This window comes from Candoia aspera, chromosome 18 (assembly GCF_035149785.1).
Source record: "Candoia aspera isolate rCanAsp1 chromosome 18, rCanAsp1.hap2, whole genome shotgun sequence".
NCBI classification, from domain to species: domain Eukaryota; kingdom Metazoa; phylum Chordata; class Lepidosauria; order Squamata; family Boidae; genus Candoia; species Candoia aspera.
This window is the reverse complement of record NC_086170.1, coordinates 6790425-6818391: the sequence shown is the minus strand read 5'-3', so window position 1 is coordinate 6818391 and position 27967 is coordinate 6790425. Positions and strand designations below refer to the sequence as shown.

General features: G+C 46.3%; 2 protein-coding genes across 5 annotated transcripts; one reads left to right on the top strand and one right to left on the bottom strand.

Moving 5' to 3' along the window:
* Positions 1-103: 103 nt before the first annotated feature.
* On the bottom strand, positions 104-5880 carry LOC134507077 (uncharacterized). 4 transcript variants are annotated; one of them, XM_063317501.1, is made up of 5 exons: positions 4539-4744; positions 3761-3897; positions 2250-3058; positions 1307-1480; positions 104-959 (listed from the first exon to the last, which is right to left on the bottom strand). In XM_063317501.1, exons 3-5 carry the CDS (start codon positions 2825-2827, stop codon positions 881-883), a joined length of 831 nt encoding a protein of 276 aa, XP_063173571.1. In that variant the 5' UTR covers positions 2828-3058; positions 3761-3897; positions 4539-4744; the 3' UTR covers positions 104-880. The 4 variants fall into 4 exon arrangements, with proteins under 4 accessions (XP_063173571.1, XP_063173569.1, XP_063173570.1 ...); XM_063317499.1 differs by lacking the exon at positions 4539-4744 and adding an exon at positions 5773-5880 and having other exon boundaries at positions 105-1055; XM_063317500.1 differs by lacking the exon at positions 4539-4744 and adding an exon at positions 4805-5027 and having other exon boundaries at positions 105-1055.
* ATAD3A (ATPase family AAA domain containing 3A) lies at positions 4995-23778 on the top strand. Its single transcript, XM_063317497.1, has 16 exons — positions 4995-5251; positions 6761-6837; positions 8041-8142; positions 9004-9063; positions 11559-11628; positions 12233-12398; positions 12692-12761; positions 13669-13824; positions 14520-14576; positions 14993-15118; positions 16071-16195; positions 18036-18087; positions 20276-20346; positions 22377-22544; positions 22729-22837; positions 23327-23778. Exons 1-16 carry the CDS (start codon positions 5041-5043, stop codon positions 23492-23494), a joined length of 1788 nt encoding a protein of 595 aa, XP_063173567.1. The 5' UTR covers positions 4995-5040; the 3' UTR covers positions 23495-23778.
* The last annotated feature ends 4189 nt before the right edge of the window (positions 23779-27967 follow it).

The following is a 27967-nucleotide window of genomic DNA, read 5'->3' as shown; positions in this document are numbered from 1 at the left end:
TGCAGTCACCCACCAAGGACTACACCAAAATGCCTGTGGGCCAGGCGTTAAAATGAGTGCTTCCACATTGATAAAGAAATACCTATATCTAGAACTCTTCTGGCATGTCAGCATATTGCTAGCTTAGATGTCTTCTCTTTGAAAGTCTAAGAATGAAACAATCCTCAAAAAATATTAGAAACTAAGAAGCCGGGCCATGAGAGTGAAATATAAAAAAAAAAACAAGTATGGAAATATTTTATTAAAGATAGAAAAACTTTAATGCATATGCTCAGCTCTCTCTCCTTCTAGTGTAATATTTATCTCTCTCTCTCTTTTTTTTTTTGGAGCCAAAGAACATTTTCTTGATCAGTAATCAAGGTTTTTATGCATAGCATCCTCCTAATCAAAAAGTTAAAACAAAAGAGGGAAAATCCAAAGTGAGGTGTCCTTTGCTGAACTAGTGTGAGGCTGCAGGCAATAACAATCGAGTTTTTAAAAAGGCACACACGCATACATCAAATCTGCACACACACAGCCATCAAGCCAGAAGAGAATAGCCCACACCATCTCTGACACAGAGATGTCAGAGCTTTATGTAGTCCCCCCCCAATAAACCAGGACATCAGGTCACCTTCTTCTCCAGCAGGGACGCTTCGCTCAATTCTTTTCATTCCACTGTGGTACAATCTAAAGAGACCCTGTCCTGAGGCACTTCTCAAAGCATGAATCAGCTCTGAGTGATCAAGAACAAGACACAAAAATGGCTGGGAGTGAACTCTCAGAATCCCACTGTCATCCCCCAAACAAGCCCCTATCGTTCACTGGAACGGTTCATCCTGACCTGCCTTTCTTCCATCTCCTCCTCTTTGTACAGATTCCCAATCTCTCCTTCAGATCTTCACCAGCAGATCTCGGGGAAGGTGGAAGTGGGCTTCTGCTGCTGCTGGAACTCTTTAGAAGCTCTGGATAGTGCCTCCCTGTAATCAAAGACAGACTGTATCTCTTGGCCATTTCTCAGAAGTCTGTTGTTCTTGTGAGCTTCATAGTGGAACTGAGAGTCTCTCATTTCATACCTAAAGCCGCAAGAAGGAAGGAGAAAAGGGCTTGGTTCATACCACGGAGTGGTCTTGTTGGCACACTGCTCACAATGCTCTCCGGTCCCAATCCACATTGCCCATGGAACCCCCAGATTAAGACGTTCAGTACGTCTAAAATCTCACGGATCCACCAAATCTTGCCAGATGTCCATATGGCCCCATGAACCTGCTGAATTCACCCTCAGAACCCACAGCCCTGGCCCAAGCCTTGGGGAGCACATCCTCACCACTTGGGTTTGGGGCCGCGGGTCCGTTCCAATTCCTGCTGCCTCTTCAGTTCCAATAACCAGGCCTCTTCCACATGCAGGCGCTTGAGCCGGAGACGAGCCAGCTCCTTCTGGTATGCAGACATTTCAATCAGGTCTCTCCCTGTGGTGATTCCAGAAAGCGTCTGCAGGAATCTGAACCCCGAATAAAAAGAGGATAATGAAATCTTTGGCAGCATTTCCAAGCAGGGTCAAAAAAGTCAATTGCTCCATGAAACACTGTCCTGTACAAAACGTGGCTAATAGGAACATTTACTTCGTTGCTCATGGACTGCAAAGGACTATGGGAAACTACTGTTGATGTTATTGTCAGACAAGAGATGACCAAGTGAAACATTTTTCTGGCCAGCAAAGTATTTCTCAGGAGGTCTGCTTACCTAAAAAGCTGGAAAAATTTCATAAACGAAGGAATTCCAGTTTGGTAACTGAAGTTTCAACACTACCCACATATGACTATTTACTATTTATTTAAATGTATTGCCCATCCAACTCCAGTGGACTCGGGGTGGTGTACAAAGCAAAAAATAAAACAAGCAAAAACAGCAAGAAACCTTAAATAAACATTAAATCAACAGGCAGCCCAGGCTAAAATACTAAAAACAAAACCCACAAAACAAAGCGGGGCCATTAAACAATGACAAACATTGACCCCAGGCCCGTTCCCTCTCTTTAACTCCTGGAAGTTGATTTCTTTGACTTCTCAGACAATCTCTGAGCTCAGGTGAGGCCCAACATAGTACCTTTATTGTCATTCCACCCCAGGAAACTCTGCTCTTTCAGGGCCTGATAATGAAGCTGCCATATTTTACTATGAAGCAAAATGTTCCTCATTGGTTCTCAGTTCTGATCTCACAGTCACGTGTGCTCTCTGGATCAGGAGGCCTGGACACCACTCTCTTCTTACCGTTCGTTGATCTCCTGTGCTGTGGGTGAGGAGATGTCAGGGGAGGCCAAACTGTAAGGACTCCAAGATTCCCTTGGGGTCTGCTTCCCAATTGCCTTAGTGGAAGTCCAGGATCTTGATGCTAATGTCCCAGGCCTGAAGAACCTCAACCGTGATTGCCTAATTGATGTGCTTTTCGCTCTGACTCCCGTGGGCTTCCCCAACTGGGGCGGAGGCTGGGCACAGGCATTCGCCTTGGCTGAGCTGGGTCTCCAGACAGGCCTCGGAGACTGAGACCGCGATCGGAGCCAGCATGGACGTTTGGCATCTGGAGAGAAGGAACGGGAGCGGGTAACCCTAGAATGACTAAGAGTCGGTGAACGGCCTCGGTGGAATGCGAAAGAGGCCCTTTCTGGCAAGCAAGCTCGGACTGGAATCTTGGGGGGCAGCAAAGACTTGACACCAATCACATGAGGGGCCCCGAGTTTCAAAGGGAGAGCAAGATCCCCTGAGGGGGGATAGTTCTGACGCACAATTGCACTGTCAAGTAATCCGGAAGTCTGGCTCACTGGGGAAGTACTTAAGGTTGGAACGCCCATCAAGTTCGTTATCCCTTAATGGTCTCACGAGATGTTTTGGTTTCAGCCACCATTCCATCTCAGTGGGTGACTCTGGTTGGTGCCATTTGGAACTTAGAGTTGGGTCAGCCACATGTTCCAGAGCAGAAGTGTAATCTTGATCTGGATGGAGAGTTAGACTGGAGGCCAAGCTGTCCACCTGAACCTTCAGTTTTCGTAAGCTTTCTTCTAAGTCTTCAATGCTGGCGATCCCTGTCATAGGGTGATAGGGTGAGATGAGTAATCACCAAAGAGAAAGAAAATGCATGCTGTCAGAAGACCAAAAGCTGACTTCACACATACATGAACTGGCCCACCACCAAATTTTAATCAAAGTGACAAAATAATTGTTATTCTTTGCTGTCTCGCTTTTAAGGAATACGCATAAGACACCGTGTTGATTTCATGTGAATTTGTACCATTCCCTCTCATTCCAAAATTGAGGCAAATGTGGATTGGGAGGCAGCCAAAATGGCACCATTGACAGACAAGAGGGAGATATAAACAGACTTCTTTTGTGTGTTGGGGGGGAATGTCAAGATTTTCAGAAATGGGAAAAAAAACCCAATAACCAGTTAAAATTAAACAGCATAGTAGGTATCAAAAGTGAAATTGGATGACAGCTTACCTGACCAGAATTAGAAAGAGAGCTTCCACACTGCTACATTTTTGCAGTTTAAATGCTTCACATTTATAGTCCAAAGGGGGAGATCAAAGCAGGCAAAATGGTGGACACCATCTTGCTTGTTCTGAAACACTCCCCCACCCTGCAGTTACTGCAATTTGGTTCTCTTCAAGAAGTCACTCTGCACGCTCCCTGGAACCACGAGGCTTTGAACCTGGCACTCCCCAGCACACAATGATAGCAACTCTTACCCCAACATGGTTGGGGAGATATTGGTGGCAAACTCTTACCGTTTTCTTCCCCAACCAGCGATGGCTTTCTCTGCTCGTCCCTGTGAAGAGCCAGGTGCCTCCCTAGATTTGGAAAGTCGATGTTGTGGGTTGTGTTGGTTCTTTGGCTGTTGCCAAGGAGCCCCTTTAGGTCCTCTCTAGAAAAAGGAAGAACAAAATGACATCACTTTAATGTTGGCTGTTAAAACTTAATCCAGAAATAACAACCGGCTCCATATATTTTTATCAACAACCCCATCCACCTATGTGTTTTTCACCCTTCTCAGCTCACCCCAAAAGATATGGCTGATTGGCCCTCTTTTTTTTTTGTATGACGGAGAATGGCTTTTTCTCTCCCACAAAAGTGAGAAAGGCCCCGAGTGCAAGAAAACCTGAGGTGCTCAGTACAACAACCCTGTGAGGCAGGTCACGTCAAACACCTCCATGTCAGCCTGAATCCAAGAAAGATGCAACTATTTATACTGAAGTGGTTTAGAAATTCATAAATAAATAAAATAAATCCATTAAAAGATGCTCCTTCGTTCTTGGGGGGAAATGCTAGGACTCCAGCCTCCATCACTCCCAGCCAGCATGGGCGTGGAGGGATGGGACTTGGAATTCAACCCCCCCCCCCAGGAAAAAGCGACTGGGCTGCCTGTCAGGGGCCTGCTCCCCCGCGCTCAGGGGCCTCCAGGCGTGTGGGACTACAATTCCCATCGTCCCCAGCTATCAACGCCAGCAGGGAATCTCTTCAGAGCCTCCACGGCGCTCCTCTCACTAATTTCCTCCCGCTCCTTACCTGAGGGAGGCTCCGCGGCCTCGCACTCGCAAAGCTGCCGCCTCCGCCATGCGCGGCCTACGTCCAGCATCGCCTTCATCCCCCTTAGCAACCGCCCCAACATTCCCGTTGCTACGGAGAAGGGCCGCCTCCTGACCCGCCTCGCACAGTAGGCGACTACGACTGGCTAAGATTGGTCCTCCTCGCTTACCGTCCCTAGTCGAGTTTTTCTTCCTCCTTCCCTCACCAGACCTAAATTCCCACCTCCTTCCTTCATGATCGCCAACCTCTTCAAGCACGTGACTGAGGCGGAGCGGAAAGAGGAGAGGGGCGACTTTTTGATCAATGGCCGAGCCCGCCCTCTCTTGGCCGCACTCTATGGCTCTGCTAAGCTGTCCCGCCAATGAGCGCGCGGCGGAGAACGGAAGGGGCGGTGCGGCGCCTGCGCAGAGCCGGCGGCGCGGAGTCCACGTGTGTGTCGAGGGGGTTCGCTGCCTGCCGGCCGGGCTGCCTCCAAAAGATCATGTCGTGGCTCTTCGGGCTGAACCGCGGCGGCGGCGGCGGCGGGGGGGACCCGGGTCCTGGAGCCGGGCTCCCCCCGCTGCCTCCTCCGCCCGGCGGGGGACCGAAAGATGGGACGGGCGAGGGGGGCCGCCCCAAGGACAAATGGAGCAACTTCGATCCCACTGGGCTGGAGCGCGCTGCCAAGGCCGCCCGAGAGCTCGACACTTCCCGTGAGTCGGAGGGGAGGGCGGGGTCCCGGGATCCCTTGCCTGGGAGAAGGCTCACTGCACCCCGTGCCTCGATTAGCAGGGATCCTTTTGGCTAGGATCCCCTCCTGGATCTAGTCCTGAGGAAAGCCTTGACTGGATCCAGCTAACTGGCTTAACTGGGACGTCGAAAGCTCCTTGGCAGGAATTGGCCACAAGAAAAAGCTCGGTCGATCTTCCTGTCTGATTGAATGGGGACCTCTGAAGCTCTCAGCTGGGATCCCTTGCCTGGATCGCCTCCTGGAGAGGCAGCAGTAGTTTTGAAGCCATCTCAATGCTGGGCAGAGTCAGACCTTAGAACAGCCTTTCTCAACTTTTTGACCCAGGAGGAACCCTTAAAATATTTTTCAGGCCTCAGGAAACCCCTGCACGTCCAGGCTCAAATATAGGGCAGACGTTACAAAATTATCCTATTTGTTTCATGGGTAGGTCTGTATAGATGCATGAACAGTGTTCTTAAACTGAAAATAAAGAATGACACTTACCTCTTTAATGTGAAGTTACCTGAATCTGAAATAATTTTTTAAATAAAATATGATGTCCCAGGGAGCCCCTGCTGATTTCTTATGGAACTCTGGTTGAGAAACCCTGCCTTAGAACTTGCCACAGTGCCAAGTCTGCACACAGACACTCCCTGTCTGAAACAGCCTTTTTTGCAGTCTTGCTTCGAGCCACCAAAAGCTCATTGAACTTGACTGCATCAGTGCCAAAGCAAGAGATGCCCTTTGACCTTCCAACTCCCATGTGACTCTCTTCAGTGGCAACCTTCAGCACCTTCTATAAAGCGGCTTTTGCCCCTGAAAACAATGCCAGGGAGGGCTGGCCAAAAGTTTTTAACTTAGTGTATTTTTAGGAGCAGCTGAAATTTAAACCAGGGAAGAGCATCCTTTTGAGTTGGTTCTACCTGGCTATGAAAACAACAGTTTTGATCGTTTCTCTCCCTTCCAAAATGTAGAAGCCAGAATCCCTAGTGTTGTTTGCAGCAATGCTTACCTAGTAAAGGTAAAGGTTTCCCTTGACGTAAAGTCCAGTCGAATCTGACTCTAGGGGGCGGTGCTCATCTCCGTTTCTAAGCCTTGGAGCCGGCGTTGTCATAGACACTTCCGGGTCATGTGGCCAGCATGACGACTCGGAACGCCGTTGCCTTCCCGCCGAAGCGGTGCCTATTGATCTACTCACATTTGCATGTTTTCGAACTGCTAGGTGAGCAGGAGCTGGGACGAGCAACGGGAGCTCACCCCGCCGCGCGGTTTCGAACCGCCGACCTTCCGATCGACAGCTCAGCGGTTTAACCCACAGCGCCACCGCGTCCCACCTATGCTTACCTACATACGGTTTAAACGTTGGGCAGACAGAATTATAGCAAATCATGGGCAAAACCACTGTTGGGTGGGGAGGTTTATTTTTTTAAGAATTTTGTTAATTTTTTTTTTAATGGTGGAAAACAACTCATGGGGGATGTCTTCTTTCCAGGACATGCCAAAGAGGCCCTAAATTTGGCTCAGTTGCAGGAACAGACACTACAGCTGGAACAGCAGTCTAAACTAAAGGTGAGCAAAGCTCAGCAGTCCAGACTGTGCTACTTAATCAATTGATTTTTCCCCCCACAGTTGCTTGATCATTCCCCATGTTTGTAAGGATTCTCAACTTGACATTGCAGGTTGCCCTTAGTGCCAGACTTTCTCTATGGCACCTCTGGAATCACCTTGATCTAAGACCCTGACTTTTAGATTAGAGATCTGCAGCTTTTTTTTTTCAGGCAAGGCCTTCGTGTTGCATGACATGAGCTGTGTCCCAGTGGGGAAGGAGCTAGGGCCAAAATGAAACATGGTTTGATGAAAAAATCTTCAATTACCTCTAATTCAATATAATTAACATGATTAATGTAATGTCATTTTTTTAAAAAAACATGAAACATTAGTGGACTAAAAAAGGGTAACGATGCCCTCAAATTGAGTTCAGCTTCTGGGGAGTGCCTGTGGGCTGTTTTCTGTACAGCATTTCAGAAAAGGTTTGTGGTTGCTATCTCTTGTCTCTGAGCACAAAGTGTCTTATTTCACTTTGGAATGAGGAAATAATACTGCTTTTGCTGTCTTGATTCTTGGCTTTCTTGACCTTTGATTATTCAGTATCGTTTAAGAGGTAGGATGCTTTTTTAAAGAATATCTTGTAATGGTTCAGCATTGAAGGATTCAGAAGCCTTCACAGGCATGATCTATCTGTACTACTTACAAATTACAATTTGAGAGCCAGTTTGGGGTTACGGTTAAAGGCACCGGATTAGACACCAGGAGACCAGAAGTTCTAGTCCTGCCTTAGGAACGAAGCCAGCAGGGTGACTTTGGGCAAGTCCCTCTCTCTCAGCCCCAGGAAGAAGAAGGCAGTGGCAATCTGCTTCCAAACTTGTTGCTAGGAAAACTGCAGAGATTTGTCCAAGCAGTTGCCAAGAATCAAGACTGAGGCATACTCACAAACAAAACAAACAAAACCCACACCTTTCATCAACCTTTTAAGGCAGGATGGTTTTATCCTGTGCTTATATTACAGACTGAGTGAGGGCAGCTAAGGCCATCTTGCAAATTGATCATTGCAAACCAGACTGTTAGCCCTTACAAAAGCTATTTTCTGGAGGAATCTAAAGTTTCTTTGGGAACTTAACGGGACTTCTTCTGTGAGAAAGCTGGAGATGGACATATCTTTCTGCAGGTCCATTCAATTGTTCTTCCTGGCTTGCATTTCTCTCCTTTACCTAGGAATATGAAGCTGCCATAGAACAGTTGAAGAACGAACAGGTCCGGATACAAGCAGAAGAGAGGAGGAAAACCCTCAGTGAAGAGACACGGCAGCAACAAGCGGTAAAATGTTATCTTCTGATTTGCCAGACCATGTCAGGTTAAACTGGCCAGGTGAATAAAGTGCCCCCTCCCGGAGATGCATTTCTGACTTGGCAGTGTCCCTACTCCCCAACCCCTGGCAGCTATCTCACTTTCTCATGAATTATCAGAGCACCTCCTCCCTTGTCCAGCAACCTGGCAGCGCTCCTTTGAAATCTCCTCTGTCGAATTCGTGATCGCATGGGGCGACTAAGCTAAAATTCCATGCTTGGAAGCGAGCCCTCCTTTATTCCATCAAATGTATTCTGATGTAAACCTGCAGAGATTTGTGCAAGCAGATCGGCGTGTCCCAGTGATCTTCCATGCCTCCAAAGATTAAATTCATCTGGCAAGCTCAACTGGGGGAGGGAAGGACCCTCCATTAAATCCATTGCTACTGAACTGTGACCATCCTCCCATGGCTGAGCACTATAGCTGCTGCTTTGCAGGGCAAGCATCCCAGGGACATAAACCAGGGAAATAGAAATGGGATTGGGTGGACAAAGAATCAAATCCAGTGTTTCTCAACCTTGGCAACTTTAGGATGTCTGGACTCTGACTCCCAGAATTCCCCAGCCAGCATGTTGATGGCTAGGGAATTCTGGGAGTCGAAATCCAGACATCTTAAAGTTGCCAAGGTTGAGAAACACTGATCTAATCTATATGTTGCAGCTCCCAGTGTTCCTAACCCATCTGCCTTCTGGTACATCGCTTCAGTATTAAATTCAGCTTGAGTGAGATTGCGGTCTTCCCTACCTAGAGTTTTAACTCTCAAGCCCCATGTCCCTCTTTTCTTTTAAATGTCATCTTATTTCCCCCATGGGTGTTTTTTTTATCTTAAAGAGAGCCCAGTACCAGGACAAATTAGCTCGGCAACGTTACGAGGACCAGTTACGACAACAGGTTGGTCTTGTTTCTTTCTTGAACGCAGTGGGGGAAGGTCAAGATCACAGAGAGGGGAACCGTGGGTACATCCTTGGTATGGAGCAGCAGGGGAAAAAATCAATTACTTAATTGAAATGCTGCTTGCACACATCCGTCCTGTAGGTTAGTTAGAAACCCTTGCGAACAAAGGGAGAGAAGGAAGGGGGCAATGTCCTGCAAAGTAAACAATATGGGAAAAAATACTGGTAGTCCTCGCTTAGAAACATCGGAGGTAAATTCCAGGCAAAATTGGGTATGATCAAAAACAAAGATGGCAAGGACCTAACAGAAGAAGAAGAGATCAAGAAAAGGTGGCAAGAATATATAGAAGACCTGTATAGGAAGGATAACAATATCGGGGATAGCTTTGATGGTGTGGTCAGTGAGCTAGAGCCAGACATCCTGAAGAGTGAGGTTGAATGGGCCTTAAGAAGCATTGCTAATAACAAGGCAGCAGGAGACGACGGCATCCCAGCTGAACTGTTCAAAATCTTGCAAGATGATGCTGTCAAGGTAATGCATGCTATATGCCAGCAAATTTGGAAAACACAAGAATGGCCATCAGACTGGAAAAAATCAACTTATATCCCCATACCAAAAAAGGGGAACACTAAAGAATGTTCAAACTATCGAACAGTGGCACTCATTTCATATGCCAGTAAAGTAATGCTCAAGATCCTGCAAGGTAGACTTCAGCAATTCATGGAGCGAGAAATGCCAGATGTACAAGCTGGGTTTAGAAAAGGCAGAGGAACTAGGGACCAAATTGCCAATATCCACTGGATAATGGAAAAAGCCAGGGAGTTTCAAAAGAACATCTGTTTCTGTTTTATTGACTATTCTAAAGCCTTTGACTGTGTGGACCATAACAAATTGTGGCAAGTTCTTAGTGGTATGGGGATACCAAGTCATCTTGTCTGCCTCCTGAAGAATCTGTATAACGACCAAGTAGCAACAGTAGGAACAGACCACGGAACAATGGACTGGTTTAAGATTGGGAAAGGAGTACGGCAGGGCTGTATACTCTCACCCTACCTATTCAACTTCTACGCAGAACACATCATGCGACATGCTGGGCTTGAGGAATCCAAGGCTGGAGTTAAAATCGCTGGAAGAAACATTAACCATCTCAGATATGCAGATGATACCACTTTGATGGCTGAAAGCGAAGAGGAACTGAGGAGCCTTATGATGAAGGTGAAAGAAGAAAGTGCAAAAGCTGGCTTGCAGCTAAACCTCAAAAAAACCAAGATTATGGCAACCAGCTTGATTGATAACTGGCAAATGGAGAAAATGTAGAGGCAGTGAACGACTTTGTATTTCTAGGTGCGAAGATTACTGCAGATGCTGACGGCAGTCAGGAAATCAGAAGACGCTTAATCCTTGGGAGAAGAGCAATGACCAATCTCGATAAAATAGTCAAGAGCAGAGACATCACACTGACAACAAAGGTCCGCATAGTTAAAGCAATGGTGTTCCCCGTAGTGACATATGGCTGCGAGAGCTGGACCATAAGGAAGGCTGAGAGAAGGAAGATCGATGCTTTTGAACTGTGGTGTTGGAGGGAAATTCTGAGAGTGCCTTGGACTGCCAGAAGATCAAACCAGTCCATCCTCCAGGAAATAAAGCCAGACTGCTCACTTGAGGGAATGATATTAAAGGCAAAACTGAAATACTTTGGCCACATAATGAGAAGACAGGACACCCTGGAGAAGATGCTGATGCTGGGGAGAGTAGAGGGCAAAAGGAAGAGGGGCCGACCAAGAGCAAGGTGGGTGGATGATATTCTGGAGGTGACGGACTCATCCCTGGGGGAACTGGGGGTGTTGACCGACTGGAAGCTCTGGCGTGGGCTGGTCCATGAGGTCACAAAGAGTCAGAAGTGACTAAGCGAATCAACAACAACACAAAGTCCTTGCTTAATGACCATTCTTTTAGTGACAGTTTGGACTTAGGATGGTGCTGGAAAAAACGACTTGCAACCAGTTCTCACACTCTTATGACTGTCACAGCATCCCCAGGCTCACGTGATCACGATTTGGGTGCTTGGCAACCAGTTTGCATTTATGACCGTCACAGCATCACAAGATCGCCATTTTTTTAAAATAAACCTTTATTAATTTTTCAAAATATAATTAAACGTGATTGCCATTTTTGACCTTCCCAGCCAGCATTTGGTAAACAAAATCAATGGGGAACCATGTGATTTGCTTAACGGCCATGTGGTTCACTTAACAACCACTGCAAAAAAAGCTGTAAAATCAGGTCGCATTCGTTTAATGACCGCTTTGCTTGGCAACCAAAGTGCCGTTCCCTATTGTCATTAAGCAAGGACTACCTGTATACCCAACAGTTGAATGTTGGGAAAATGCATTGCTGCTCTTTCTAAGGGGAATAGAAACTCAGGAGCAAGTCCTTTTCAGCCCAACAGCTTTCCCATTGTCAACGGACTGAATTCTCTTCTTCTCCCCCAGCAACTCCTTAACGAAGAGAATTTAAGGAAGCAAGAAGAATCAGTTCAGAAGCAGGAAGCCATGAGGAGAGGTAGGGGGCAATGTAAAAGGTGCGGATTTGGGGGCATCGGGCCTGCCAACAGGCCTTTGGAATTGAGATGCAAAAGCTGAGGAGATGGGAGACTGTAGGAAAAATTAAAGGGGAGGGGGCGTGAAGAATCCCAAGCAACAGGAAAAGTTGGAAGAAAATGACCAGGAAATAAAGGGATGGTGATTTTGAGAAAGGGAAAGACAGAGAAAAATAAATGTTTCCCCTCTCAGCATCCACTACATCAGTGTTTTTCAACCTTGGCAACTTTAAGATGGGTGAACTTCAACTCCCAGAATTCACCAGCCAGCATGGCTGATTGGGGAATTCTGGGAGTTGAAGTCCACCCATCTTAAAGTTGCCAAGTTGAGAAACACTGCTCTACTCCAATCAGAGTATTTGTATTTGCATTTCTGGGTGGGAGGAACAAATCACTCATGCCACCCTCAGCATGAGAAAACAACACTCCACATAAGTGGTCTTCCGGGGGTGGGTGTTGGACTACACCCCCAGGTTCCCACGGTCCTTTGTCAGTAGCTGCGTCTGAAGGGCATTGCAGCCCAAAATTACTTTTGCCGTCGCTTCAAGTTCTCGGTCTCCTTTGCAGCAACGGTGGAGCGCGAGATGGAACTGCGGCACAAGAGCGAGATGCTGCGGATCGAGGCCGAAGCCCAGGCTCGCGCCAGGGCTGAGCGGGAGAACGCGGATCTCATCCGGGAACAAATACGGCTAAAAGCAGCCGAGCACCGTCAGACTGTGTTGGATTCCCTCAAGTACGTTTACTTAGGAGTGCGGAAATGGGCAGGCTTCTTAGGGAATATGCAGTAATGGCAAAATTAACAGCGCCTATTCACAACAGAAGTCTAGCCAAACTTAAGTAAAAATGACTTCCATATGTAGTAAATATTACACAGCAAGACAAACAGAAGCGTTTAGAGCCGTGTTTCTCAATCCTGGCAACTTTAAGGGGGGTGGACTTCAACTCTCAGAATTCCCCAGCCAACAGAAGTTTGCAAACATGTCTGGATATGCCACTTTTTAAGAGGTTTGATCTCTCTCTCTTTAGAACAGCTGGGACTCTTTTTGGGGAAGGTTTCCGTGCCTTTGTTACCGATTGGGATAAAGTAACAGCCACGGTAAGCTAGGGTTGCAGATTCTTAATTTTGGGCTGGGCAGGAGGAGGAGAGAATGAATGAATGAATGAATGAATGAATGAATGAATGAATGAATGAATGGGTTTGCTTTAAGAGTTACCATCTGTCAGGGCGTAAGGCAAATCATGAGGCTGATCAATGCATCCGGGCATGCCACCAAAGGGAAACAGGTGGAGACAGATCATAGTTTATTTATTTTACTTATTTATCAAATTTTATCACCACCCCTCCCCACAAAAGGGGGGATTCACGCATTGTGCCAAGCCAACAGGTTCTGGAGTTGGCTTTGGCTTTGCCTCTTGCTTGAAAGCAAACCAACTATGGTTACCCTCCAAACTTGCCATCATGTGCAAATCAAAGCAAAGAATTTTGGGGGGAAGGGTAGACTTCCAGGGTGGACTTGTACCGCTTCTGATTATCCTTGGGGGCTTGAGGAGCCATTGCCCTGCAGGTAGACACCTAAGGTGGCGGGGCACAGTAGTTGTGAGCAGATCTTCACCCTGAGGTGCTAGGTTTCTGAGTGCTAAGAATCATAATGCCTCTATGTGAAGGTGGGAGGAATATAATGGCTGTCAAGGGTGTCGAGGTACATCGAGCAAGGAGATCCACCCCAAAACTGCCTTTTGCGAGGGTTAATCAAAGCCTGTTGCTTGCGTGGAGGAGAATCTATTCTTTCCGATGCTTTACGTGGAATTGCACCAGGTCAGGAGAAATTGGCACTGTATTCCAATCTGGGGGACAGGAAGAAAAATAAACTGAAGGAGAAGAACGAATTCTCTGTTCAGCAGCCCGGCCCAAAGTTTGTTCTTAAAGAAAACCCTCACATGGTTAGAGCTGCACGCATGTTTGAAAAGGGATCTGAAACTCACACCTTTCTGATTCTGGGCAGGTGGCCGGATTGACTCTTCTGGCCCTTGGCATCTACAGTGCCAAAAACGCCACCGCTGTGGCTGGGCGGTACATTGAGGCTCGGCTGGGCAAGCCCTCTTTGGTGCGGGAGACCTCCCGTATCACCCTGCTGGAAGCGCTCAAGCATCCCATCCAGGTAAGCTTTCTCCTCCAGCCTCAGCCCCCGTCTTGCTTTCTGGATAGCAGAAAATCCTTTACGTTCGACGTTCCTGCATTGACGCACCCGGGAAAAAGCCTGGCAGCTGTTTCTTCATCGTTTGCTCCCTGCGTCAACTGTTGTCAGCCCTCTGAGACAGGCCAAGTTAGGAAACCACCAGATTCCAGAAGAGCCCCGTTATTGTTGTGGGGTATGATAACAAAATCTTGAAAGCCTACGTAATGGGTAGAAGGAACAACCTTGAGGAACGGAGGGAAGAGCCGTAACCGAGGGGGGTCAGATAAAAGACACGCGAGTCCGGGCCAGAGCTGTAATCCGAGAAAGCGTCTCAGCAAAGACCCTCCCTGGTTATCACAAAGTTAAAGGGAGGAAGCAGGGCAGTGCATTCAGACTTGCAAGGTTCGGTTACTGTAACCTTATAATAAAAGTAGTATTAGCTTGTGTGACTTTGGTCTCCAAATTTGGTCTGTCTTGAAGGGCTGGTGGCCTACCAGAGTTTCTCTCAGCCCTGCCTTATACCAGACAGAATCAAGGTGGGGTTTTCCAGAGTCTCTTTCTCACACCTTCCCCTTTCCCAGTTGTCTTTTGTTGCCATACCTTTATTCAGATTATCCCCACCTTCTCTCCAGCTGTCCCTGCAGAGGGTAACTCCTTGTGTCTCCTTGGCTTTCTAGGTTGGGAAGCGGCTGACCAGCAGAGCCCAAGACGCTCTCGAAGGGGTCGTCCTCAGTGTGAGTGTTTACAACCACCCTTGAGGGCTACACCAGAATGGAGTCCACGGGCATTGGGTGCATTCGTCAATTAATTGACCAGAGTGCCCACCTGGGTCAAAACGGTCACGATGGCAGCCACAACCATGTGATCAAGGCCCCATCTGTGGCAACAAGTTATGTGAACAATGACTGCTTTGATGAGTTTTTTTCAAAGGGGGGGAGATAGATGATTCTGTCAGTGGCCATTTCATACGAGAGCAAAATCGAACCTCCCTCTTTGGGGGCAGTATACCCCTGCAAATCAGTTGGGGGTAGCTGTACTAGAAAGGTCGGCCATTTGGAAAAGAAGGTGCAGGATCAGGAAATGCCAGGGACTGAACTTTCTGCCTGCCGAGCCTTAATGCTGTTTGTGGGGTGTTGTGTCCTTTTTTCAGCCGAAGCTGGAGGAGCGGGTGCGAGACATAGCCATCGCAACATGGAACACAAGGAATAACAGAAGCCTATATCGGAATATCCTCATGTACGGGCCCCCGGGGACTGGGAAGACCCTTTTTGCTAAGGTAGTGCCCCATTTTATCCCCATTCTGTCAAAGGGGGTGATTGACCTGCTGATAACTTTGATTCCAGAATTACATTCTCTTTTTCCACGCATGTATGAACCTACATCCAAAACGATGAGATCAGTGTTTCCTGAGGAATTCTGGGAGTTGAAGTCCACACATCTTAAAAATAGCCAAGGTTGGGAAACCCTGGACTAGATGCTGAAAAAAAAAAACATGTTCAAAAAGAGTCTGCCTTTTTTTTTTCCCCTCTGCAAGTATGTATATTTTCTGAATTCCCATAGAATCACAGGATATCTCATCACTTGACCGAGACACCAGCCCTGCTGGCTTTCACACATGGAGGTCTCCTTTCAAACCTGAACATTGAGATTGCCTTAATTTGAGCTCTTGCACCAAGCAGGGGGTAGCTTTTGATGGTCTTGATCGAACCCAACACGATTTCTCCCCATGTACCGACTTTTCTTCTAATTGCTGAAATGCTCTGATAGGAATTCTAAGAATATTTCCATCTTTGGCAATCATGAGGACTAGGAACATGAAAAACAAATGCTTCCTCCACTAGTTTTCATACTTTTTTTTAAAATATATATAATTTTGTTAAAAATTTCAACAATAATAAGAACTAAAAAAAACTAGAACGAAAAAAGAAGAGAAAGAAGGAAATAAGAAAAACGTGCAGAAAGAAGATACAAAGATGCAAAGAAGTGGCTTCCGATCTTCATTGCAGCAGTTATAAATACAATTATAATTTAACATCTCTCTCTAAAGTTACATCCTGATTTTCTTCTTTCTATAATCTGTCCTGTCTAATCATCAAAACCACCAATCATAAGTTCATTTTTTTTTAAAAGCAAAAAATCCATAAGGGGTTTTGTGCCAGACATTCTGAACATGCTAATCCCTCTCACCCAGTCAACCCTTTGTTTTTAAACTCTCTTTTCCTTTCTAGAAACTAGCCATGCATTCTGGCATGGATTATGCCATCATGACTGGTGGCGATGTTGCCCCTATGGGGCGCGAAGGTGTGACTGCCATGCACAAGGTCTTTGACTGGGCCAACACAAGTCGGAGAGGGTAAGTGGGCTTCGGGACGGAGATCAGAAGCTGTTGGTTGCGTGGGTGGAGCAAATCTCTAAAGCCACCCTAAAACAGGTATGATCCAGTTTAACAATCCCATGTTTTGGGTACAAACTGAAGGACGTGGCTTCAGTTCTCTAAATGTAATTCCCAGATTAAAAAGATGCCAAGAGCGAGGAATGGGAAAGGTGTTTCTCTGCATGATAGAGGAGAAAGCGATCAGCTCCCAGGCTAATAGGGTCTTCCAATAGAAGAGAATCTCTGTAGCTCAGGGTTGAACTGCGGAGTCCTGGGTGCTCTCTGAGCTTGGCGGTCTGCTTGCAGACGTTTCATGGCCCGACTAGGGAACTTCATCAGTGCGAGGGAGGGTGGGGTTTGCTCCCTGTTGATATACGGTAGCTTGCCCTGCCAGTGTTGGTGGGGGTGTGGCTTTCTCCTTGGTAGTTCCTTCATTAGGCTATTGTTTTCTGCTGGATTTAATCCCTGCTTATCTGGGAGTTGGCTGCTGGAGAGGATGTGTTCTGGCCTTTTGCTTCCTTCTTAGCTTTTTTATTGTCTCCTTTGAATGGTGTTTAGGTGTGGTTTATCTCTATGTATCTGCTGATGGCTGATGTGTCTGAGTGCCCAGCTTCCAGGAATTCCCTAGCGTTTTTGGATTTGGCTTGGCCTAGGATGCTCACAGCTTCCCAGTTGAAACTCAGGTTGAGTCTGTCCGTGTGTTGTGAAATTAAGGAGCTTTCATCGTGTCTTCTGACGGCTCGTTGGTGTTCTACCTGGAAGGAGGGGTCGGTCATAAACCTGCAGACTAGTGTTTGGGGTGTTGGATTGAGGATCGCTGCAACCAGGGAACATACAACCTGTATCCTGAATTAACCCATTTCCTGGGTTCTTGCCATGCGCTGAACCATAAACTCGCCAAAAGGGCTGGGGTCACGCAGTACGTGAAGCTGCAGAAAACCCAAATCGAAGGTAATATGAGCCAAGCTTTGGATGCAGAATCGAGGTTGTTACATGAACCAGTTAGGGTGGAAAAGGAATGCCAGAAGGGAGTTCCCATGGTGATGCTGTGTGGTTGTAATAGTCTGTTGGTTGTTTCTGAGGTTTTTTTGATGTAGTAGTATTGTTACCCTTTTCATAGCTTGTGTTGGTTGTGCTGTTGAGTAGTCAGTGGGTTGAGTAGTCAGGCACTAATAGGGACTTGCTGGTGCAAAACAGGTTCCAGTCTGGGAGCCCTGATTTTGGCAAACACTTCTTTGAGTCCAGGACTCTTTCTTACAGCGTAAAAGAATCCGGGGCCTTTTGCCATGCCGTTATTCTTGGCTTTCCATCTCTTTTGGCATCCATTTGGAAACCAAGAATAGAGATTAAGTTCAATAAATGAGGATGCTGTCCCATACCGGGGGAACGGAGCACAGTTAGGAAAAGAGCTGGGATTGGCGCCACTAATTGGTGACCAATTTGTCCCTTGATCGGTTCTGACAAGCACTCGCTCCCCTCGTCCACCACGATGCTCTGCCACATTTATCACCTAATGTTTCCATCTTGTGCCTTCTTTATGCCTCTTCTTTTATGCCTCTGCGTAAAAGAAAAAGGATGTGGAGAAAAACAGTCTTCTGCTGTTAAAACGAAGCATTTTGAAGTCTGCCAAACAAACTTCCTTGTAGCGATGTTTGGCATTAAACTTGATTCAGCGCCCTGTGAATCTTGCCTCTCTAGCTGGACACAGCGGTTTAGGGCCGGACACCGAATAGGCAGCTGCTTTTATGCATTTAGATCTAACAGCTCATCTGCCCTGCCCTATCCACATAAAGTACCTTTTTTCCCCTTCCCTTTCCAGCCTCTTGCTGTTTGTGGATGAAGCTGACGCATTCCTGCGGAAAAGAGCAACGGTAAGCATCCTCCCCTCTGTCTTTTACGTGCACGCTCATTCCTGGATACCACTGGGCTGGTCAAAAGCTTTCTTATTTTAATTTGATTAGTGGGCCTGGTAGTTAATAATCTATTGCAGTTTGCAAAAGCGCTCCGCTTCTTCTGCCCAGCATAATTAAGTCACTCCGAATGGCTCAAGTTACTTTCTCTAAGCAGGTTAGTCCAGGAGTAGATTAAGGGAAAACCAGGAGAAGAGAGGCAAGAACTTGTTAGCCCTGCAAGGTAGTCCAGACAAGAAGCACAATCAGGAATATTAGCTCTATTTTTACAGGTAGTCCTCCTTTAACAACCATTCTGTTAGGGACAGTTTGGACTTACAGCAGCACTAAAACCTAACTTGCGATTGGTCCTTGCACTTAACGGCTATCGCAGCGTCCCTGCAGTCACGTGATCACCATTTTCGACTTCCCAGCAAGCAAAATCAATGGGGAAATGTGTGATTTGCTTAATTACCATGCGGTTTGCTTAACAACTGCAGTGATTCGCTTAACAGCTGCTGCAAAAATGGTCGTAAAAGTGGGTTGGATTTGCTTAACAGCCACATTGCATAGTGACTGAAATTCTGGTCCCAATTGTGGCTGTTAAGCGGGGGCTACCTGTATGGTAAGGTTACATTAACAGAATCTTGCAAGCCTAAAAGTATTTCTCCCTTCCTTTCCTTTTTACTCTGGAAAACTAGGGAGGGTCCCTTCTGAGATGCTTCTCATGCCCCTTTTCCTTCTGTGGGCTGAGACACCTTTTACACACTTTGTCCAGTCCGTGGCTCTCCCTCTTGTCTTCCCTACCAAAGGATTTTGACAGCTGGAAGAAAGAAACTGACTGGTGTTTCCTAAGTGGTATTATTATTAATAGTAGCGTATTGTTGCCATGATCCCTGTTCTTGCTCAGCTTTGCAGTACGGACATTCTTAATGTAAACGTTACAAATCATGGTACAAATAACACAAACCGTGCCTCGTCATAACATAAAGTGTTAAGTGCATGGCAGCCATTTACGCCGGCTGATTTTTTAAAATATTTTACTTTTTTTTGCAACCTTATCTGTGGTCTCCAAAGGGAGGACGGCACAGTGACATTTGAAAGGGGGCAGGCTTATCTTTTTCAGTTTCATTTTCGAGGGCTGGGGAGACATTCTTTTCTCTTCCAAAGTCAGAGGCGTGTGTGGGCCTTGCAAAAGGATGAAGTTGCTAACTTGCTTCTAGTTGTCTCAGCAAGAGATCTTGCAGGCCATCAGCCCAGAGATTAGTCCCTGGTTTATATGGGGTTGTACGAAGGAGGAATTGTTATTGCCCCAAGATAGGGAGCAAGAAAACCGGAGCTTCTGGCTGTGGAAAAGGAAAGAGGAAATTGAAATCAATAAAGGGCATTTGAAGCTGGGTCAACTCATGTTTATTTTTAGTTGCAGGTGCTCAGGGAAAGGTGTTGGGGGTTTTAAAAAATCATCCTATGTCCTTGTGGGCTTTGAAGCTATAGAAAGCAATAAGGAGAAGCGGGGAATTATAGAAAGCAATGAGAAGGGCTTGAGAGACGCCTGTAGGAAAGCAGAGCAGGGAGTTCTCATTGGCTGGATTGGATTTAATGTGGATTAGTTAGAGCAGCCTTTGTTTTTGACCCGGGAGGAACCCTTGAAATATTTTTCAGGCCTCAGGGAAGCCCTGCACATTCAGGCTCAAATACAGGCCAGAAGTTACAAAATTATTATCTTCATTTTATGTGTAGGTCTGTGCATATGCAGTAACAGTGTTCTTCAACTATAAATAAGGAATGAAACTTAACTCTTTAATGTGAAGTTGCCCGAACTTGAAATAATTTTTTAAATAAATCGTGACCTCTCACGGAACCCGAAGGCTCCACGGAACCCTGGTTGAGAACCCTGAGTTAGAGGGATGAGCAGCAGCTCATAACATTTCGAGAGGAGTGTGCAGAAGGATTCAGGGCCTGCCTGCCAAGCATCTTCCTTGCCGCCTTTGAAGGAAAATTGATTTCTGAGTAGGGAGCGATAGGAAATAGGGCAGTGGCCCTGTCCTCAGAGCTTCTCCTGGTTCTGAGCTTGGTGGGACAATCACAAACAACGACCACCCTCTGCAGTCTGCCCATCGTTTTTACCAGCCATCCCCTGGCCCTGAGCTTCTCTTGCTTCTCTTGGCAGGAAAAGATCAGCGAGGACCTACGAGCGACGCTCAACGCTTTCCTTCATCGGACAGGGCAGCACAGCAACAAGTAAGGGGGTTAGTCAAGTCAAGCTACGGGGTGTGCTAGGAGGAGATTGATATGGTTGCAACCAGAATTGGGTTTGGTTTCTTGGGTTGGCCTTCACCCTGAGAGCGGGTGGGGAGAATCAGGCCCTGGGGCCCAAAGATGTAGATTTGCCTTAGAACCAGCTTTAGACAACTCACAAGTGTATCAAGGAATGCTAGAGGTGGCAGGGATCTTAGAGGTCATCTAGGCCACCTACTGATCCATGCAGGATCCACTAGGACATCTCTAATAGCCACCCTGCCTCTGCTCATTCAGCCCACTTCCCGCAGCCCTGGTGCCCTCTTCAGGTGTTTGTAGGATTTCAATCAGTCCAGCTGGCTGGGAGTCATGGAACTTAGAACTCCAACCCAGATGGACAGTACTTGCTAGGGACAGTTTAGTTACTCCTGGAGGAGGTGCCAAGGATTGCTATTCCAGTTTGCCACCAGAGGCCAGAGTGATATTTTTTTATTTATAAGTCTGTATCTGTATTTTTTGACCTGTCAAATGGTGCGTAGATTGCAACAGATCTTCTCCGAGACATTTTAGAAACAGGCAATATTATGATCACAGATCCTTTAAAACTCCAGCTTTGCTCCTATGTGTCAACGCAGCCTCTCTGGGTTTTTTTTTTCTAACCACACATATCCACTCACGGGTTTTGATTTGCATTTAAACATCCGGGATGCATTTGGCACCCACCATCCAAACGGGATGACACTCGCCAATCTTGGAGGATTGTTAAGGCAATCAAACAACAGTAGATGAGCATTGTGATTTGTGTTTGAAAGAGCCACGTGTCCATAAGGGGTTAAATTGTTCCCTTTAACTGCCTGGGAGGGGGGGGGCAGCATAACCAGCAGTGGAGCAGCAGGAAAGAAATCTCTAAAAGTTGCCCCTAGGAATTGAATGTAGGAGCCTTGCCGTTGTCCCAGGAAGCTGTAGCTCATCACAGATGGCAATTGTGCTGCTGTTCCAACCCTTACTGTTCAAAAATCCGTTTCGACTCATAATGCACCATTAAACCAGGAACATCGTCAGCAGCTGTCTTCAAAAAACAACAGTACCGTTGTCAAGAGAGGGCTGGGGGGATTGAGACAGGAGATAACAGCCATAAAACTGAAAGACAGAATGTGCCTCAGCTTCCTGCCGTTAAGGGGAAGATGATGCCGCCATTGTCAACTTTAATACTCAAGTGTAAGCCCCTTGGGAAAGAAGGGGGCACTTATTTGTTAATTGTCATGGGTGTACCCTGAGGGTTTGGGAGCGCTCCAGGCAACTTGCACAGGAAGGCAGCCTTCACACCAGTGTTGTCCTCGCAACAATCCTGTGAGGTAGGTTGGGCTAAGAAAAAAAAAATAGAGACTTTGTGCAATAGTATGTGGGAAAGACCTTGGGAGACCGGGTGAAGAGGCGCTGCCAAGGGAACGGTCAGATAAGAGACAGCTTAGCCTGCGGTTGGATAGTGGGCAGGGCAAGAGGCTCAGAAGGGACCCTCCCTAGTTTCTTGGGCTGTAAAGGTGATGGTGAGAGAGTGTACTTTCAGACTTGCAAGATTCTGTCAATGTAGCTTTACAATAAAGCAGAATTAGCTCATCTGGTTTTGTGATGGAATGTGAAGGTGACCTTGGAAGACAGGGGAAGAGATTCCGCCTAGGGAACGATCCGATAAAAGAGAAAGGAGCCCGCAACAGAGTAATGGCCAGAGAAAGAAAACTAGGAAGGACTTGCCCTGACTACTCGGGCAATAAATAGGGAGGGTGGGGGGTTTCTACTTCCAGACTTGCTAGATTGATGTCAGCCCTCCCAGGTAAACCAGGCAGGGAACACAACTGGATGAGCGAATTCTACTTTATCGTAAGGCTACATGAACAAAGTCTTGCAAGTCTGAACGTCTTTTCCACGTGCCATTGCACTTTGCAACAAGGCCCCCAAAGGTTGATAATCTGCTAACCAGCTCAGGAATGGTGGATGCCCCTTTCCCCACTCCTCAGCTTTCTCCTACGTTGCAGGTTCATGCTCGTCTTAGCGAGCAATCAGCCAGAGCAGTTTGACTGGGCAATCAACGACCGGATTGATGAGATGGTCCACTTCAAGTTGCCAGGTTTAGAAGAGCGGGAGAGATTGGTCCGGATGTATTTCGACAAGCACGTCCTCCAGCCAGCCACTGAGGGCAAACAGTCAGTACAGATCCTGATCTTTGCGCTTCGCATTCCGGTAGCACACTCTGTCTCCTTCCCCATAAGGCCAGCATGCTCTGATTTCCCCCAGAGCGGAAAATTAAAAATAAAATGAATGGGGCGTTAGGGGAGATGGGACAATGTTGCGATACTGAGGCTGATTCATCTGCTTTTCGGCATCCAGGCGCTTAAAACTGGCCCAGTTTGATTATGGAAAGAAGTGCTCGGAAATTGCCAAGCTGACAGAAGGCATGTCCGGGCGGGAGATCTCACAGCTTGCGGTGGCTTGGCAGGTAAGGCTAAAACCACCCTTCTTGGATGACCTTCCCCATCATCCTGAGTCCTAGATAATGAATGATAAGAGTTGTGGAATGGAAGGGAACCTGTCAGCTTTCCCAGGTAGACCAGACAGGAAACACGACCAGATGAGCTAATTCTACCTTATTGTAAGGCTACGTGAACAGAATTGTGCAAATCGGAAAGCACAATTCTCCCCCGTCTCCTTTACGGCCTGAGAAGCTAAGGAGGGTCCCTCCTGAGCCTCTTTCTCTTCCCGTTATGCAGCTGCAGGCTCCTCTTCCTTTTATCCGATTGTTCCCTAGGCAGCATCCCTTCCCCTCATCTCCCAAGGTCATTCCCACCTACCGTTACATCGAGCCCCAAGTGGCTGAGCACATTGGGCAAGAAAGGGGGAAGGGGCTGGAATCGAGGTCATGCTCCAGAAAGGCTACGTTGCTCACACACCTCAAACTGGGTCTCACCATCTCTCTTTTCCACCCCAGGCCGCAGCCTACGCCTCGGAGGATGGCGTCTTGACGGAAGCCATGATAGATAGCCGGGTAGCAGATGCAGTTCAGCAGCACAGACAGAAGATGGAGTGGCTAAAAGCTGAAGGCATGGAGGCAGGCAAGAACCATCCACTGCCACTTTCGCTGGGGAAGATTGCATGAAGGGGCCCGGAGAGAGGCAGAGAGACCCCAGACCTTTGGGTGGGATTTGGAGAGGAAGGGAAGAGACAGCTCATCCCAGAGGCCTCATGTCACTGGAATCATGTGGAGGAGAGCACAAAATGTCCCGCTGCTTGAAGGAGGCTGAGCTTCTGAGTTCAGGAACCATTTTCTTGATATTTTTTTTTAAAGGGGGACACTTGAAATAACTATGGGCATGTGGGTCTGTATCACACAAACCAATATATTAAAAGAGAATTCCCTTGGCAAAGGACAGCCAACCCTGACATTTTGCATCCTGGTTTCATTGGTTTGGAGCTACTGATTGTATCCAGCTTTCAAAAGATGAACGGGGACAATTTCACTCTGGGAACGTAGGGGGCGAGGTTCCTGCAGTGAAGGTCCAATTTCTCTGACACTGTGTGAGATCAGAATTGCCCTGGGTATATCTCTACTTCCATGAGATCTGGAAACTTGGGGTGCTTTTTTAAAAAAAAGGCAGGCCCAGCAATTAGAAAATTAAAAGCCAACTTTAAAAAAACGGGCAGGTTGCCCATTGGTTAGCACCTTATCGAAATGGTTACCTGCTCATGCCCAGTTATATTTTGCCACCTTCCAAAGACCTCTATAACAGGCTAGGTTGGAAGAGGGAACTTGAAGTCAAAAGTTTTATCTTTTGCTGGGCATTTAAGGGTTTCTCTTTCTAGTAAAAACAAGTTTAGTGCAGCTATTTGGATGTTAATTTTATATGCAATGCAAAAAAAAAATCAGCTGTAGCAGATGGGCATTCCCTGCAATTGGAAATGAAAACACTACCTGCTCTATCTGTGTCTGGGTTCTACCATTTGGATTCATTAGTTCAGTGTTTCTCAACCTTGGCAACTTTAAGAGGGGTAGACTTCAACTCCCAGAATTCCCCAGCCAACACTGCATTAGTTATTGCCCCCTAGAGCTGTGGGGCTGTGTGATAGGCAGAGTTTTGTCTTCCACCTTCCCCATTTTCTTGTTTGCCCAGTCTGCAAGGAAGCTTTGCTCAGCAGTCTGATCTCTTGCAGTTTTCAAAATTAGGGCATCAGCTGCCAGCAGCCAACCTCTGCTTTAGGAGGTGAGCTAGATAAAAACCCTCATCAAATGCTGCTGGATACGATTTTCTTTCTAACCCACTTTGAACGAGGGAGAACAAATCTGGGGGAGGCCCCCAAATGAAAGGTATTTTTTCCCTGTCCTAAAGATGCCTCTTTAGGACAGAGAATAAAATAGCATCCTGCAATCCACGCTCACCAAATACCATTAATGCTATCAGTTGACCCAATTACTCAAGCCCTTAGTCACGAACAGCGTTAAATTAGTCCTCCAGGAAAAAGAGCTGCAGAGAAGGAGCAGCTGGGAAAGCATCCAGTCCTCCAAGAAAGAGAGTTGGAGATCTGGAGAGGGTGGAAAAGCAGCCTCTCCCTGATAGAACTCAATGCCTCCCAGTGGAGAACTCCCCTCCCAAGTGCCGATTGGCTGCGGAGGGGCCGAGCCACGCCTATTGCTGCCTGCCTAGCCAATGGGAAGCAAGTCGTAACTTATTAAAACTTTGCCCAGAGGGGCCAAGATGGCGGCTGTAGCTTTTCTGGAAATAAGTTCCCGACTTGTGACTGGCATCATCCCTTCTGGCTCAGCCCCTGTGGCCTAAAAATGCAAGAAAAGGCCCCGAACCAGTCCCAGGAACGAGACTGGGGCCCAGAAATCCAATAAAGAGGGTTGACATCTCTCTCCCCACCGCAGACACACACAAAACGTAAGTAACAGATTGATGGGTTCAGGGTCCCCTTCACACCATCATCATCCTCATTATTGTTACATTTTTATCCTGCCTTTTAAATATATAACTCAAGTGGTGAACAGACCTAATACTCCTTCCTCCTCCTATCTTCCCCGTCACAACAACCCTGTGAGGTGGGTTGGGCTGAGAGAGGGGGACTGCCCCAAGGTCACCCAGCCGGCTTTCCTGCCTAAGACGGGACTAGAACTCACAGACTCCTGGTTTCTAGACCAGCACCTTCACCACTACACCAAACTGGCTCTCATATTACTTACTTATTAATATATTAATTTTATTATTATTCCGTTCAGCTCTGTCCAATTCTCAGAGGCTGCCTGGACAAGTCCCTGCAGTTTTTTCTTGGCAAGGTTTTTCAGAAGTGGTTTGCCATTGCCTCTTTCCTAGGGCTGAGAGAAAGTGACTGGCCCAAGGTCACCCAGCTGGCTTTGTGCCTAAGGCAGAACTAGAACTAAGGGTCTTCTGGTTTCTAGCCTGGTGTCTTAACCACAACACTGACTCTCTAATTATAAGTAATATTAAATTTATACTATATTATAATTATATAATAATATATTATTATAATGTAATAAATAATATAATATAATATAATATATAATAACTGCATTATTATACATTATAATTATTACATTATAATATATGTAATATAATCTTATATTAAAAAAGTAGTAATCTTTGACCAAGTTACTGTGATTACATGCTGTCAGAGGCACTGGAAAGATTTGGCTGTGGTAACAGCTGACTGTGTTAAGCATGTTAGGGCAACAGGCTGGTGTAGATAATGCTGGCTAAGGGAACCAACAGGCGGTGATTCAGTGCAAAGCTGTTTCTGATAGTCTAGTGGCAAAATGGGGAGGTCTAATGCTACCTTCTAACCAAGGTCATCCAATTTGTGCTCAATGACAAACATAATAAACCTGAAGTAAATGTATGCTTGCTGTATAACGTTGCATTCTAATGCTCTGTCCGTCCAGACTTGGCCATACTGGCTGGGGCTGGTGGGAGGTATAGTCTAACATGCCTGGAGGGCCCCAGGTTGGCAAGTGGTGCAGTGACTGATTCCAATCCACAGGAAGGATAAAAATGGAGCAGCGCAGGGCTTACCTTTGCAAAAAAAATCAATAACAATGCTCGTCTGTCTTCCCCTTGGCTCTCTACCCCCTCGCATGGAAGAGATGTTATATTATCTGGATCGTATTCTGCTCATGGGATCATGGCTGGAAGATCATAGGATGCTGGTTTCTTTTCCAGTCCTCTAAAGAGGAGGCTTATTTCCATAAAATCTGTAGTTGCAAAGCCTCCTCTTTCCATCAGTTCCTTAACTAGCAATTTAATTCTTAACTGATTTAATTAGCTCTGTAGCTTGTCATCTTGACTCCACTCTTAAGTAACCGGTTCAGATATCTGTATAACATTCATTAAATAGCAGAGCAGATAAAACAAACACGGATATTTTTCTCTTAAAGCTTCTCTTGGTTGTCGTTTAAAACATTCCATCAAGCTTCCTAAACTGCTTCTACTCCAGCTGGCTACATACTACCTTGTGTGCATTTTTTCCCCCTACTCCCTCCCCACCTCTTTTCCTTTTGTGGCATGTCTTTTAGACTATAAAACTAAAAGCAGAGAGTTTTACTTTGAAAGGCTTCTTAGCAGGATTTATCTTTCTCTAGTTTGCCTAAATCAGATTGGAGGGAGGGAGGGAGGCTTCTTTAAAAACCTAAGAACCAAGAATTTTCTCTTTAAAACTTTCTTATGCAGTCTACAAGCACTGTTCCCAGTCCAAAGCTGCCCCCCCAAAAAAGCATCTAATTCTGGAGTAAACCACCTGAAATTCATGGTTTGAGTATCTCATGGAAAATATTTGAATGACAAAGTATACAAAGCACAATTGTGAAACATTCAAGCATTTCCAAAAAGTGTGTGTTTAAACATACCACACACTCTCACACATACGGACAGTTGTTGACAAATACTAGCAAATGAATCATAAGATTAGCGAGATTACCAGTAAATTTCTCATCTTTCATTCATTTTGGGTTCTTAGTGAAGTTGTTATTTTTTCCTTTTAATCACACGGACATTGCAATCAAACAATAGAATAATCACAGACATTTTCAGGGTTTTCCTACGGAGGGATCTGTCCCAATTTTTTTTTTTTAATTCTCTGGGTAACAGGAAAACAAATTGGGAATGTTCTTCTTCAAACTCAAAATCTGCTGATTAAAAAAAAGGAATAAAAACTAATTTGACATGCACTAATGTTGGTCAGTTGCCTCTGTTCCAAAGAAAGTGTGCCTAGATTTAGGCCACTGAGTTCAACGGGCTTCAACTGCAAGCTAGGTTCATACCATGCCCTAAGCCATGGTGAGTTGAATAATGGTTTATTGATTAAACCATAATTGGCTGGGTTCATACCGCACAGTAATCCAACCAACCGAATCCAAGGTTGACTCAGCATGACTTAAAAGGCAGGGCATCCATTTCTTTAGAAGAGATCTTGGAGATCATATAGTCAAAAAGTTGGCCACCTGGTGTCCTCTCGATCTTCTGATCTGCCCTGAGGCCTAACCGTTGAGCATGCTATCTGAGGGTTGAATCCAAGTCATGGGGAGGATTCCAGGATGTGTAGCTCCATCTGTTCCCCCTCCTGA